This window comes from Lagopus muta, chromosome Z (genome assembly GCF_023343835.1).
Source record: "Lagopus muta isolate bLagMut1 chromosome Z, bLagMut1 primary, whole genome shotgun sequence".
Classification (NCBI taxonomy): domain Eukaryota; kingdom Metazoa; phylum Chordata; class Aves; order Galliformes; family Phasianidae; genus Lagopus; species Lagopus muta.
In genome coordinates this window covers 48,596,690-48,610,807 of record NC_064472.1, presented here as the reverse complement: position 1 = coordinate 48,610,807, position 14,118 = coordinate 48,596,690, and the positions used below count along the sequence as shown (strand labels likewise).

The 14,118-nt window shown below is 33.4% G+C and overlaps 1 protein-coding gene across 1 annotated transcript in view; it reads left to right on the top strand.

The window, feature by feature from the left end:
- The window catches only part of FBXL17 (F-box and leucine rich repeat protein 17), a 280,966-nt gene that overhangs the window by 14,742 nt on the left and 252,106 nt on the right, over positions 1–14,118 (top strand). Inside the window, exons 2-4 of the mRNA XM_048931384.1 lie at positions 849–971; positions 3,125–3,382; positions 4,003–4,134. Of these exons, the coding sequence (XP_048787341.1) occupies positions 849–971; positions 3,125–3,382; positions 4,003–4,134 (513 nt within the window). The remainder of the gene's footprint in view (positions 1–848; positions 972–3,124; positions 3,383–4,002; positions 4,135–14,118) is intronic.

The following is a 14,118-nucleotide window of genomic DNA, read 5'->3' as shown; positions in this document are numbered from 1 at the left end:
TTGATATTCCTTTTTTTGTCTGAAATTTTTCTTTGAATGTTTCCATGTTCTCTAGAACTCAGTGCTTTCCTACAGGCACTTTAAAATTTTCAGATTTTCTTGAAGACTTCTTCTAAGGCTTCAGCTTAGTAACTGATGTCCTCATCAGTTGAGGAGTACTGTTTTATGTTTTGCACACTGCATTCCTTTGTATGTATCCTGATGTTATGATTGCCTGTTTTCATTGTAGGGTCACTTGTGAATACACTCTGTAACCACAAATGAACTCTAATCCACATTTAAGACTTGATAGACTTTTTTTTTTTTTTTTTTTTTAAACAGTAGTAATTCTGAGGAAGGCCTGAATATAATAAATAGAAGGCCACCCTTTGAGCCTGCTGTAAAATTATGGTTTACTTGTATCTCTTTCTCTCAGGACTGCTGTTTCAGTGCCATGAGTTTTTTTCTTCACTGAACTGAAAAGAAAGGGTCTTCCTACCTGAATCAGAATATAGATTAAAAAAACATTTCCTGCAGCTAGTAAATAATGTGTACAGACTATAATCAATCTAACATTTGTATTTGTAATTCTTTTTAAGTATGCCATTTGAAAAGCACATTTGTAATTTGGTCTAAGAAATAAGTACTTATGATGTATTTTGTTGTTGGTTTTACTAATATGACTTATTAATATTGTCAGCTATTGTGTGTGAAGATTTTTGTGACTAATCAAGTTGGGGGCAACTTGCAGAAGTGTCATGCATTGCATGCTATTACCTTCCTTTCTTTTATGAGATATGTTAATAATAAAATAATGATGTCTCAAATATGATTACTTTTGGCAAATAATGTTTTCCCTTTCTTTACAGATATTTTCCAATTTATCCCTGAATGAGCGCTGCCTTTCAGCATCATTAGTTTGTAAATACTGGCGTGACCTGTGTTTAGATTTTCAGTTTTGGAAACAGCTGGATCTGAGTAGTCGCCAACAGGTATGGAGGCATCATTGTGGAAAAAAAGTTTTGCTTTTAGAACTTGTACTTCTGATCAAAGGTAAAAAAAAAAAAAAAGAAATCCATTACAGGTTGATATCTGCATTTTCAGTGATTTTCATACTAGAGGCTGAAAAAGTTTGAACGCGTAGATTAACTTCCTTAACCTGTCTTCTTAACTTCCTTTGGTAAATATCAGTTACTAAACAGCATGAGATGAGTGTTGTTTGAAATGGTTGTGGTTACCTATCTCTGTCCTACGTGAAGCAATGGTACTTTCATCCCTAAGAACTACCGTATCTTTCAGTTGAAAAATGTAATGATGCTTCAGTTTGAACAGTGATTTTTCAATTGGTATGTTTGCCTATGCAAGTGTTCCTTCATTTCTCTATGACTCTCTTCCTACCAATAAAACAACAGATCCTGGTTTTTTGAGGTCTTCAGAGTATCCTAGAGATGACAATTCTGGGGTTCTTACAGAGCCTAGACTTTTCTTTGGAAAAGCTGTTTAAGGATGCCTGTTTTTTATTTGTACACCCTTTCCTAGGCTTCTTGTTACTTTATTACACATTACACTTTATCTACACATCTGTAGAACAGTATCTTGAGAATTCTGTGTAGCTAGCAGAAACAGAGGAAGGACCATGGGAGGATCCCATGTCAAGATGTTCATCTATTCTGAACACAAAGATTATATGTGGGATATTACTTTCAGATCATCTGTTTATAGGAAACCATGTGTTTCCTATGTGATCTTGTTTCTAGAGTTATTAGTTAACTAATGTATTTCTAAACCACTACAGAAAATTAGATTGTCTGTTTTTTTGTCCATTGACTCCCAAGCTCATACAGACCAGAGATACTGTGTATCAAATCACTTCCCTCTTCATTGTCTAAAGAAGTAATTTTATTTCTATTTGCTAAGTATTTATACCTGTTATACGTGTTAGGATCTCACTGAACTTTATCATGTATGGCGTTGCCCTGGGAAACCTGTACTGTCAATTCTTCATTGTATTCCTAAACCAATGTAAACAGAAATTGTTATCCCTCTCATTATATGGGAAGGGTTTGGTGGCTATTTTTGTGAGATGAGGCAAAAGAACAAGGTATTTCTTTTTCTGTTTTTGTTTTTGAAATTTATCTTCTATAATTTTGGACTTAGACTTCTACAATATTGGACTTACTAGTAACAGCAAACAGTTTGAGTGCAGCAAAGAGTTTGTTTCTTAGCGATAAAAGAGAGAAAAACAGAACAGAATTGTGTTCTTTTCTATTGCCCTGTCCTCTCATTTGCACTAAATGAATAAGCATTCTTGTATGTTTTTGTTAGATTTTTTTAAATTCAACTTTTTTTTTTTTTTAAAGCAAGGTGATTTAATGCATTTAATCTTACTTTCTGTGATTTTTTTTTTGTCTTGTATTGACTTATGTGCTTCAGAATGAAGTCTGTGCTACTTTTCTTGCCTTGTTTGTAGTACTCTCATCTTTTAATATGGTTGGCATGTTATTTAACAATGTGTGCAGGTACAAAGCAGATGCTTTTGTTATTCAGAGCTCTGGGAATATAATGCATGATTCTTTGATTTAATGGTCTTTCCTCTGTTAACATTTAAATATACAAATATTCACTTTAAAACTGAGCAAATAATAGGAGGAAACTTCCGTTCTTGAATTACTTTTCTTACTGTTGCATCCTTTGCTTTTCTTCTCTTTTGTTCATTGGTACCTTGGGTTACTGTTTTATGTTGTTGAGATGCTCACTGTTACTTGCATCACTTTTTATTTGTTGGTTTGGATGATTACCAAAGCCGAAGTGAAAACTTGTTGTGTTTCAGAGACATATAAACCATATACTCACCTGTAAATACTATCTTAGCTAGAGAAGAGCAAGCAAATCCTTTGCTTTTAAAGGAAGAAATTCACTTTCTCTGGAATGTGAAATGAGCTGCTAATCTTATTTTCTCCAAACATTGGAGCAGAATTCTTTAAAATTAACAGTAAAACTGGTCACAGCAATATGTTCTTTATTTTCAAGAAACAAATCCTTTTATTATTGTAATAGCTTATGTAAATGCAGTAGATTTTATTTTAATGAAATAGGAGATACTTACAAAAGGAGTTAAATTTAAATGTTTGATTTTTGTTTGCAGGTCACTGATGAATTGTTGGAAAAGATAGCATCAAGAAGCCAGAATATTACTGAAATCAATATTTCTGACTGCCGCAATGTAACCGATACAGGAGTTTGCATATTGGCATGTAAATGTCCTGGACTGCTAAGGTATACTGCTTACAGATGTAAACAGCTTTCTGACATCTCTATCATGGCAGTTGCCTCTCAGTGTCCTCTTCTTCAGAAAGTACATGTAGGCAATCAAGACAGACTCACTGATGAAGGTTTAAAGCAGGTAATATCTGTTCTACTTTTTTTTTTTTTAAATCTTAGTCTTTTGACTTTGTCAACTACAAAAATGAATATGGAAGAATGTTTGTGAGGATATAATTAAAATCAGATGACCTCTTTTACTTTAAAGATCTGTATAAGGTCATATATTTAAGAACCATACTATCCAGTTTGTTGTGCTACAGCTTACCTCAGGCTGGTGGGATTTTACCGTATCTTTACATTGCAAAAACAGGCAGTTGAGATCTTCATTAGGCAAAGAGGAAGTTTTCATGAGTTTTGTCTCTTCTGTTAAAAAGACTATTTAGTGTAAGTTGTGAAGTAGTTATCTTTAATTAAATATCCTTCAATTGTCTAGTGAGTGGGCATTTTTAGTTGCTTTAATGTGTCCTACAATTTAGGTCTTAAATGCTACTCATTTTTTTGTTGATTGCAGTCTCATTGTGTCATGTGTGTATTTATACTCTTTCTTGTTTTCACATAGTAATAGTACAGACTGCAAATAGCAATGATTTTAAGGGGATGCAGGATTAAAAGAAATCTTAACTACCGTCACTTTCTAGTTCAGTCAAACATTGTTTTTCCTTTATTTTTAAATACTTGCTCTGATTTCATTAATTACAGCTGGGTTCAAAATGCAAAGAATTGAAAGACATTCATTTCGGTCAGTGTTACAAGATCTCTGATGAAGGAATGATTATTATAGCTAAAGGCTGCCTGAAGTTGCAAAGAATATACATGCAAGAAAACAAATTAGTAAGTATATGTCAAGTTTTTTTTCCTCATGGCATTGTCATTGTCAGAGCTTTCCCTTGCTTTTTGTTAGTTTAATACCTTGGTCTGTTTAAGCATTTCACTGCCAAAGAATATCTACAATCTTCTTTTAGATAAGAAAATGTAGATTCTACAGACATAGCTCAGAAGGTGACTCTGAGTACATGTTAAACTAATGCTGTTTCAGACACACAATAACTAGCTTTTTGACAGGACATTCCAGTAAAAGCATTGGGTAGATATTTCCATGGGAGAAAATTTAGTACATATCAGGTGTTTCTTTTGTTTAGATCAATATGTTTTTCTGCAGTGCAGTGCAAGTTTATACAGACTTAAAGATTTCAGTAGGTTGTGTTGTTGACTACAAATAAAACATACATTATCTTTTCTTGAAATATGTCACTTTTTCATCAGGATGCAGTAGAGTAGTGTGCCTGTGCTGGTAGAATTGTTAGTAGTGTTGAGGAGTGTTGTTAAGTGTCTTGTGTCCTAATCACAGTGAGTGAGCTCTGAAGAGACGATTTCTAAAGCTCAAGGCCAGTTTCCATTAAGTGGTATACTAAAGCATTGGCTTTGTTCACTTATATATTTAATTTTTTTTTTTTTTTAGAATGCAAGTAGAAAAGTTTGCTTACATCTGAACTCTTAACTTTCAGTGTTGTAACCCTAAGTTTGAAAACTGGTGAAGTGGAACGAATAAATTTTCTTCTTTTTACAATTTTGCTTGTAAGCAAACAGTGTACTTTGTAATCTGAGTCATTTGATGTGTTGTCTCAAATGTCAAACACAATGCTTAAGATGTTATGAAATTTGAGAAGAGTTTCTCTTTTAAAAGTAGCACTTCTTTTGTTTTCACCAAATTGTAGGTATTTGAGAGATAGCAGATAATAGCCAAAACAGATCTCAAAAACAGCTCAAAGGGAAAAAAAACAGTAGTGTTCCTAGTTGCTTTCCTCACTCCAGTTGAAAAAGGAACTCTTTCAGTACTGTCAAAGTAGGTCCTTGTAAATCTATCATCTATTCTCAAATGAATCAAGTATTACTGTTATTATTTCAGCACTTCTAAAGGCTTGTCAAGTAGTTATCAGAACTCAGGTTTTGCACAGTTTTTTTAATGAAAGTATTAATTTTAAATTTTATTTAAACTGCTGCCCACTATGTTTTGGCAGAGTTCAATTTAGCTTTGTAAAGTCCAAATTCGTCTCTTTACCAGTTGTAAACATGAAATAGACTGCATTATGAATTCCGGGAGATTGAATCTCTATAATAAAGTATTCATAGATGATTCCACCAGGTGACAAAACCACTAAAACTGCCAATCTTTTCACTTCATTGGGGCAGGGTATTTTCAAATCTTCCTGTTCAAGAACCTCAATCTCATATGATGAAGAAAGACAAATTGTATTTGTTTCTGTAAATTGATGATTTATTACTTTCCTACTTTCCATAATTAAAAAAGAAAGAATTCCTTAATATCGTATAGTTAGCTTTAAAGAGAATAATGTTTGGTTGTAAATGCTAATCCACTACTTGCTTTGTTAATTTCTGTGTGTTCTTTTTTTCTTGTTTTTGACTGTCTTCTAAAATAAAACCACTGTTAATAGTTGTTGTGATACATCTTGTTTCCTACTCTTATGTGAAGAGGATGGTTTTGGAAGGAGTGGGTATATTCATTCCTGAACTAAACAGTAATTTTTTTAAAAATCCTAATATTCTATGGCAAGAAGGTGTCCTTGACACACAGCCTTGGTTTGTTTGCATGAAGTACATAGATTGTCGGATGTTTTTTCTTCTTTTTAAATCTTTTTAAATTAATTCTTCTGTTACTTCTGTATATTGTGTCTGTGTATTATGTTTTATACTTTCTTCCTCCCTTTTTTTCAGAGGTGCTTAAAGTCATGTGTACCTTATGGACAATTTTTACTAATTTTAAACTGGAGCACATTGTAGATGGTACATGATGGCTGCGTTTTCATGTAGGCTTGTCTCAGGCTAATGGATTTTATACTTCAAAAATACATCTATCAAGAGGCACACAGCAGCTAAATAATGCCTTTGTAAGTGTTAGTTTGCAGTGAAAGGTGGATTGGTGAACACCATTCTGTTGCTTTAGCTGTTGCTAAGTAACTCCACTACCAAAATGCTGAGCAGAAACACAGAAAGAATTTATGTTCTGATTGTTTAGTATACTAGAATTTCACAGAAAAAAATAGATCCTTTTTTTCCTTTGAGATACTGACTACATAATGATAATAAGTGAAAGCTATAAATAATAAACAGTTTGAAAGAATTGTGAAGAGGAAGTTAAGTAAGCTTACAATATAAGGCTGTTGTTTATGCCTTGTATTTCTTCAAAACTTTTTTTTTTTTCCCCTCTATCCTTTCATAGGAAGAGTAATTGTATGCAAAACCTTTCTGACGCCTACTGGCTGAATGAGGAACCTAACAAAAATTCACGAGCCTTCTGAAGTGTGTCAGTTAAGTTATTGTGCAGTCAATGAATATGCAGATGTTATAAATAAGATGTTTATAAACAGGCTATCACACTAAAGAAGAATGGATAGAAAACTTACCCTTATCCTAGGCTTGCTGAGAAGACTCCAAGAGAAGCAGTATCCAAAAGAGACCCTTCCCTTGTGGTAGCTCTTAAATGGGTCTAGGAGAGGTGGAGCCAGGCTCTGCCCCTTCCGGTACCACAGGTGAATTGCCTTCACCTGTGCTCTCAGGGCTGACTCATTGCTTGTCTCAGGTGATCAATCACAGATTCAGGCCGTGATTCAGCAGTTTCCATACAGTTATTTTTCCTTGCCTGTTCTCAAAACAGTCTGATATAATCAACCTACCTCACAGGAGATCAGCGTAAAGGGAGGAATAGGCAGTGCTAAGAACCCTCCTAACCTCTTGAGTTTTGTTGGATTTAATGTTTTATATTCTTCACTGGGATTAAATTCTGCAAGTATAAGTTTCACATTTGCCTCGTATGAATGATTGATGTGAATGAAGATGGTGCAAGATGAATTGGTAAATTTTATTGTTAGCTTTTTGTTTCTTTCTGGTAAACTCTTTTTACCTTTCACTATCGAGGAAAAAGTACTTGGCTCCTGTTGAAGAATCAGAGAACTGCTCCATATTTACATACAATATTCAGCCTGAGAAATAATGTGATGGATGAGCTCTGAAAGGTTTTGTGATTTCTTTGTGGGAGATGCAAAGTTAGTGACTACAGAGCCTAAGTAGAAGATGTGTCTCCAGAACAATTTCATACAAGCCGTGTTTAAACTCTTAATTTTGTCATTCTGAAAAGACTTCAATTTGGTAGCCATATTTTAGAGATGGGAAAAATCTTTCTCTTTGTAACTATGTTGATTCTTCACAGTGATTTTTTTTTTTTTTTTTTAACATAGTGACTTAATGGCTAAAATTATACTAACAGTGGTTGCCTATGCCTAGCAGGTGGAAGTTATAGATTTGTACCTTCCTACTTCACGCAGTGTCTGTTTTTTGATTGTTACTAGGTGAACTAGCTTTTGAAGGATAAAGGAAATGCAGATGAGGATTTAGATGTTATGAGAGGTTGACAGCTTTCCTACTACTGTACATTCTTCCCTCACTGTCTTTTATTTTTGAATTTGGTTAGGGGTAGATAGGAAATGATACTTGAAGCTACTACAGTTGGCATTCTGATGACATTTCTCCCAGCCCAATAACGGGGTCTTTTAAAGTAAATGGCTTAAAGATAAATGGCTTGTTTGAGACTTCCCAGATACTTTCATTAAAGCAGTTGTAATGTGTTAGCCACACTTTCAGTTGCTTGTTTATTTTCTGGCTCTGTCCAGGAACACTGTCTATGCTGAGTAGAAAGCAGCTTGCTTTTCCATGTGACAAAATTTTGCCTTATTGGCCACATTAGTGTTTTCATGCTCCATATATATGAAAACTTACTATAATTAATTTATAATAATTGTTATAATAAATATTTTACAGATGATTTCTTAATGCTGTTTTTAAAGATCAGTACTTTATTAGTAATTAAAATATAATTTTGTGTTAACTATAACCATTATGTTTGAGTGAACCTATTATGCTTAAGATGTGTAAAAGACTTCCTTCTAAAAAAATCATTACAAATAAAACGGAAGGTGTTTGTTTTTGTCTATCTGACACCGAAAAGGTAAGTAATTTGGCAATAAATACGATACTTCGTATTCACCCCTAGGTGGCGATATTGACTCTGTATAGGACTTCAAACCCTCGATACCGTGCATTACCAACACAAAGCAGATAATTTCTGAATGCTGTGCTGGTACTGCATAACCTATTTTCTTTTTGCTTCGGCTGTCAGGATCACTGTTTAAGTAGTTCTTAAGTGTCTTCAGAATGTTGGCAACTGGTTTATAGTAAAGCTTATTCAAGTATATAGTATTTGACTTTTGCAGTGCATTTATGTGTATTGTTACTGAAGTACTTCAAAAGATTTCTAATGTGTAGTTCATTAAATATTCATGAAGAGGAAGAAAAGCATTGGGTAGAATTTTGGGATGTTGTGGGATATTTTATAATATTTTAAAATGGAAGAGCGTAGGATGGACATGCGTACATCTATGCCAGATATACTGAGTGTGTATTGAATTAATTGAAACTAACTGCTTCTGGAGATTCTAAGTGAAACCCTGAAGAAAGCCAGCTGTTCCTTTTTCACCTTTTCCTAGGCAAGAGCACTTTCTGCAGTGATAATGCTGGTTTGAACCAGTGCCTCCTTCAAGGTCAGCATCTTCAGGGGTGGTGTAGTTAGGAATACAAAACAGGAAACTTCCGGACGACTACTGACTATCTTAATAGTCAGTAATCTTTGAAAACAAATGATACTGCATCTAATTAACTACATTACTTTTATGCACTTCTATATGGATTTTATTATTATTTTTGTGTTTACATTTGTTTGAAAAACAAAAGTACCTGGTTAGGTTGTGTGTGGTGAGTTAAAAACAGTAGTTGAGAAACATAAAACAAAACAAAAAACTGTGAACTTTTATATGAAATTAGATATCATACCACTAACAAGGCTTTATGTTACTGCTTGTGATAGGTACTGCCTTTATCTAGGAGAAACGTTGGTTTTTTTTTGCCTTAGGTCAACATAGTGAAAAAAATTTAAAGATTTGGGTACAAATACAAAGGACAGAAATAATGTGAAAAAGGCAAAAGCAAATGGCAGTCGCTATATTTTAAATATCAGTCAGTTTTTCTGCTTCCTGCATAAATATTGAGAGACGTTGTGTATTGCAAATTAAACACATACCAAAAGCAATGGAGATACAGAAATGATTAGTATTTGTAGGATATTTCTGTATTTATTGGGCATGCGTTGTAATTTTGGTTTGTTTTTGTTTTGTTTGACTTTTTTTTCCTAGTTGGTTTTTTTCCCTTTCATTTGTTTGTTTGTTTTTTCAGCTTTATTAAGTGCTTAACATAGAAAAAAAATCAGTATTCAGCTCAGAAGATACTTATACAATTTACTGTTGTAGTATTTTGTTTAACTTGACCTGCTTATTATGTAAGAAGAATGAATGCAAGTAAAATGAAATTAATATTAAGTTGCAAGAGCACTTGACTTCAAAAGAGGCGTTTATTGTAGCAGTAAAACCTCTGCAGTAATATGTAATTGCTATAGTGAAAAAGATGTATATGGTGAAATTATGTTTCTTTTCATGGATTCTAGTAATTAATAGATTTTACAATCTAGTCTGATTACTAAAATTGTTACTGAACTAAGCAAAATATTTTATTTTCATTTTGTAGGGTAGATGTATATACATTTTTATGGACATAATAGATTTTAATTAAACTGGAGTAGGCACTTTTTTTATTTGCTTGGGTGTCTTTGTTGTTATTGGTGAATAAATTATTTAAGCTTTTAACATGATTAAAAAAAAATTATGGCCAGGGATTGGTAGCTGGATACGGAGCCTCTTGGATTGCTTGATTGTATTTAATTGCCATTTTAGTCAAGTAACCAGATGTTATTACCTGTGACTTCTTCGGTCATAGAAATTTTGTGATACTGCAGTAAGAAATCTTTTCATTAAAAATATGAGCTTTAATAGAATGTGTTATCTAAATTGAGTTGTGCCAGAAATTTCCAAATTTGTTTCTGTAGGTTTTTTCTGTTTTTTGTTGTTGTTTGTTTGTTTGTTTGTTTTTCAGTCTGGCTATATCTTGTGGCAGAAGAGAATGCTGACAAACATCAGATGAATGACTTGCAGTTCTTCACTTGCTAACTTTTCATCTTGATCCATGTTGTTCTTGGTAAAAAATATTCAGTCATATACCTGAGGATAAGTAATAAATCAAAATTGATAATATTTCTTCCAGTGAGTTGTGATGCTTCTTGCTGAAAGAGATAGCAAGTGTGATGTTGTGAAGCAAATCCTTAAAGCTGTCAGTTTCATTATTTTAAAATACTGGTAATTTGCATCCATCAAAGATGATACAAGTCTTTTATTTGTTGAGGACAAAGACAATATTATGTTAAAAAACAAACAAACAAAAAAACAGCAGACAAGAATTTTTGTTTACATCATCTATTCCGACAAATTTCATCTGAGCTTTTTATCCTTCCTTATGAAGCTAGAAAAATGAACATGTTGAATTTCTGACACTTGGTTTCACCAGAGAACCTACGTGTAGCTGTACATAAAATATGAAGTAAGAAAGCCCAAACCTTACATGTTGTTAGGTATAGTGGGGGAAGCTCTAGCAATTTCCATATTTCCTTGACACAGTAGCCAGTATCTGCAGACAGAACAATATTCATGGTCTCTGATGGATATCATCAACTGCTCTTCCAGTTGGTTGTGTTCATCAGAATATTAACATTGTTGGCATATATCTAAAGGGCATGAAGGATGAACTGCAGAAATTGTCCTAAATACTGTCTTTTTCAAGACAGGATTAAATTGCTTAACTTTTGAACTACAACATCAGAGCACCAGATATGTAAGTTCTTATGTTCACACTTTTGTTGTAGAATTATTATCTGTAAGTACCACTGTTTTTTATGTTCCACTTCTACACAGTCATCTAGAAATTCCAGCCTTAGTTGCTATAAAATTTTCAATTGTCTTTCAGTTGTCATTCTTTTAATCCAGAATGCTGATGGTTAAGAAACTATTATTTTGTGGACTTTTAACCATGGAAACTGTCCTACTTAACTGTATCTAATTTTGATCAGCTTTGCCCCAGTTTTTTGAGGTTCCTTAGCTTAGTACCCCCCCTCCCCCCCTTCTTGTGTTTTGCATTTTAACTTTTTATTCTTTTAGTTTTCACAGTTTTTATCCATTTGGACAGGCATAATGACTGTTCTGCATGGTGTGGTCTTGCACCTGTAACTGTTGTTCGGTCTCCTTGCACAACTGTGTCCCCATATCCTTTTTTTTTTTTTTTTCTCCCAGTGAAGTTTATACCTTCTCCTGGTACTATTCAGAAGTCATTTTGTAAAACTATTAAATTATTTTAAAACATTATTTTAGTAGTTCAGGAAATAATATATAACTGTCAGGCATGTTAACTTAGGAGTGCATGCTTAGGAGTTGGACTTTATGATTCTTGTGGGTCCCTTCCAACTTAGGAAATTCTGTGATTCTAGACTGACAATGGAAATGATTTGCTGAGAAAAGATTGTGCTGGTCTTCCATCTCTAACTGATACGATAAATATAGAAGAATGAAGTAAGCATGTTTTCTTTATAAACTGTGAAAATGTAAAAGTAAAAACAAAAGAACCCCGTGTTACAAAATTGTAACAACAACAACAAAAGACAAAATATGAATGGCAAATGTTTATTTGCCTTTAAAATATTTTTCTGCTTAGGTATAGAGAATATTTAAACTAAAAAGGCACACAATGATATTTCAAAGGGTAAAGTAAAAAAGTTTGCTACTGATAATATTATATAACTTGAGCTTAAATATCATAAATGTACTGATACTTGGAGGCCTAATTTATATAAGAACTAAGAGTAAGTTTGTTTCTGATTGGTTTCAGAATGATTAATTGAGAATGAAACAAAAATGTACTAATAAGTGCTCTGAAATGCACTTACCTTGCTGATTATGGCTGAAAGTAAAAGGCTACCTAGATTGTGTCACTTGATATTTGTACAGCTCTTGAGAGCTGAATTCTGTGGAAGGTGGAAAAGCATCTGTGAGTCTCTAACATTTTTACAGTGGTACTGTTACAGGTATAGCTGTTAATCAGCTGTTGTCCTTGTTAATGCAAATGTCACATTCCCAAAGAAGGATTTGTTTCCAGGACTTCTGATAGTCTGTAATTTTGCACCAGGGAGGAGTTAGTCTGTGTGCAGACTGCTACAACAATATAACGCTTGCAGAAATTGTGTTTATCTTGTATGGAATATCTGCTTTGCCTGCGACTCTTGATACATCTTTGCAGGTATTTTTTGAGTTTCCAAGCCTGTTAATGTTTGGAGATTTATTTTTTTTTCATCTTCAAAAGGGACTACTGTGAAAACAATTTAATGATTTCCTTTACAATCATCTTTGAACTTTTTAATTCTTTAACTTTTTTCATATTTATATGTATACTTAAGTAGTAAATAGTTTTGGAATGTATTGCAGTCACCTGAATTGTTTGTTTTGGCTTATTTTTTGAGGGAGATAGGGCAGTGTTCCTTACATTACTTCAGATAGCTGTTAATATTGTGCAGCCTCTAGAAAATAGCAAGGACTACTTAAGAATAAACAGAAAACATATACTGCGTAAGATGTAGAAGAGGTTTGTATCATTGAAATTGGTTGATTTTAATGCATACTGTAAGTAAGTAAATTACAGAGTTCTCATTATTTGAAATGTGAATTTTTAGAATGAAATAGTGTTTGAGAATTTCTGTGTTAGACATTTCTGAAGAAAATCTTAATGGTGGCTACTTTAGAAGCTTCTTTTTTGTGCTTCAAAACAGCTATGCTTGGTACCATTTTCTTCTGGCTTTAGGACTGCTCATTGCATCTCAGACTATCTTAGAAAATTACTTCTTCCTTTAAAAGCTGTTATCATGCTAGTCTTGTTTTTCTTTTTTTTCTTTTTTTCCATGGCTTAAGTACTTTTGAGCCTGAAAAGCATTCTACAGTGCATATTGCTCATTTGTGATACGTACTCCAGATTTTGAAGTATTTGTAACAAATTTCCATTAACTAATGTTGCAGTATGTTTAAATGGAGTAGAAGCAGTATGCCTTTGAGTTAAAATCAAAACAGAGAATTATTTATTGTCAGAAATGTAACATGAGGTACAGTTTTCTGGGTTTTTAAAAGAAGTTTTATTGATGGAGTATAGGTTTGACTGTCTTAATTTCTTGTGCAGGTGTGAGCCTTATCTATGATACCACTGAGCTAAGATAAAACTTTTTTTCACAATATGTAGATGTGTAGATTTTCCTTCTACTGTTTTTTTGCCGTAGGAGTTTTATCTCTCTTGAGAAAGGCATTGCACATAATCTATTACAGAAGGGTTACCGTAGCTGACCTTTTGGATTCTTCAGTTGTGATACAAGTGCTCACTGAAATGATATAAAACTCATGGGACTCCAGTACTTGTACAGATAAGTGGCTGCTTTCTCTTGCTAGTAGAAAATATATCTGAGCAGTGAATTTTAAACTTGAATGGTGATACTTTCATAGTTGTGGTATTACACAAATGAAGACAACGTGATCATTCTTTAAGTGAAGTTACTTTTTTGGTGCAAGGTAGCAAAGTTTTGTGATTGTATCTGGTAGGGCTGTGATGTCCTGTCTCTCTCCACCATATTACTCATCTTTGGGGTGTGTGAAATAATCTGGAAATTCAAACCTCTGACTTTGAAGATAATTTCATGTCTTTTTGTTGCAGGAATATTTCAGATAACGTGGCAGTAGTTTACTTTGGTTTTCATGCAGTTAGCAGTTTAGTCAT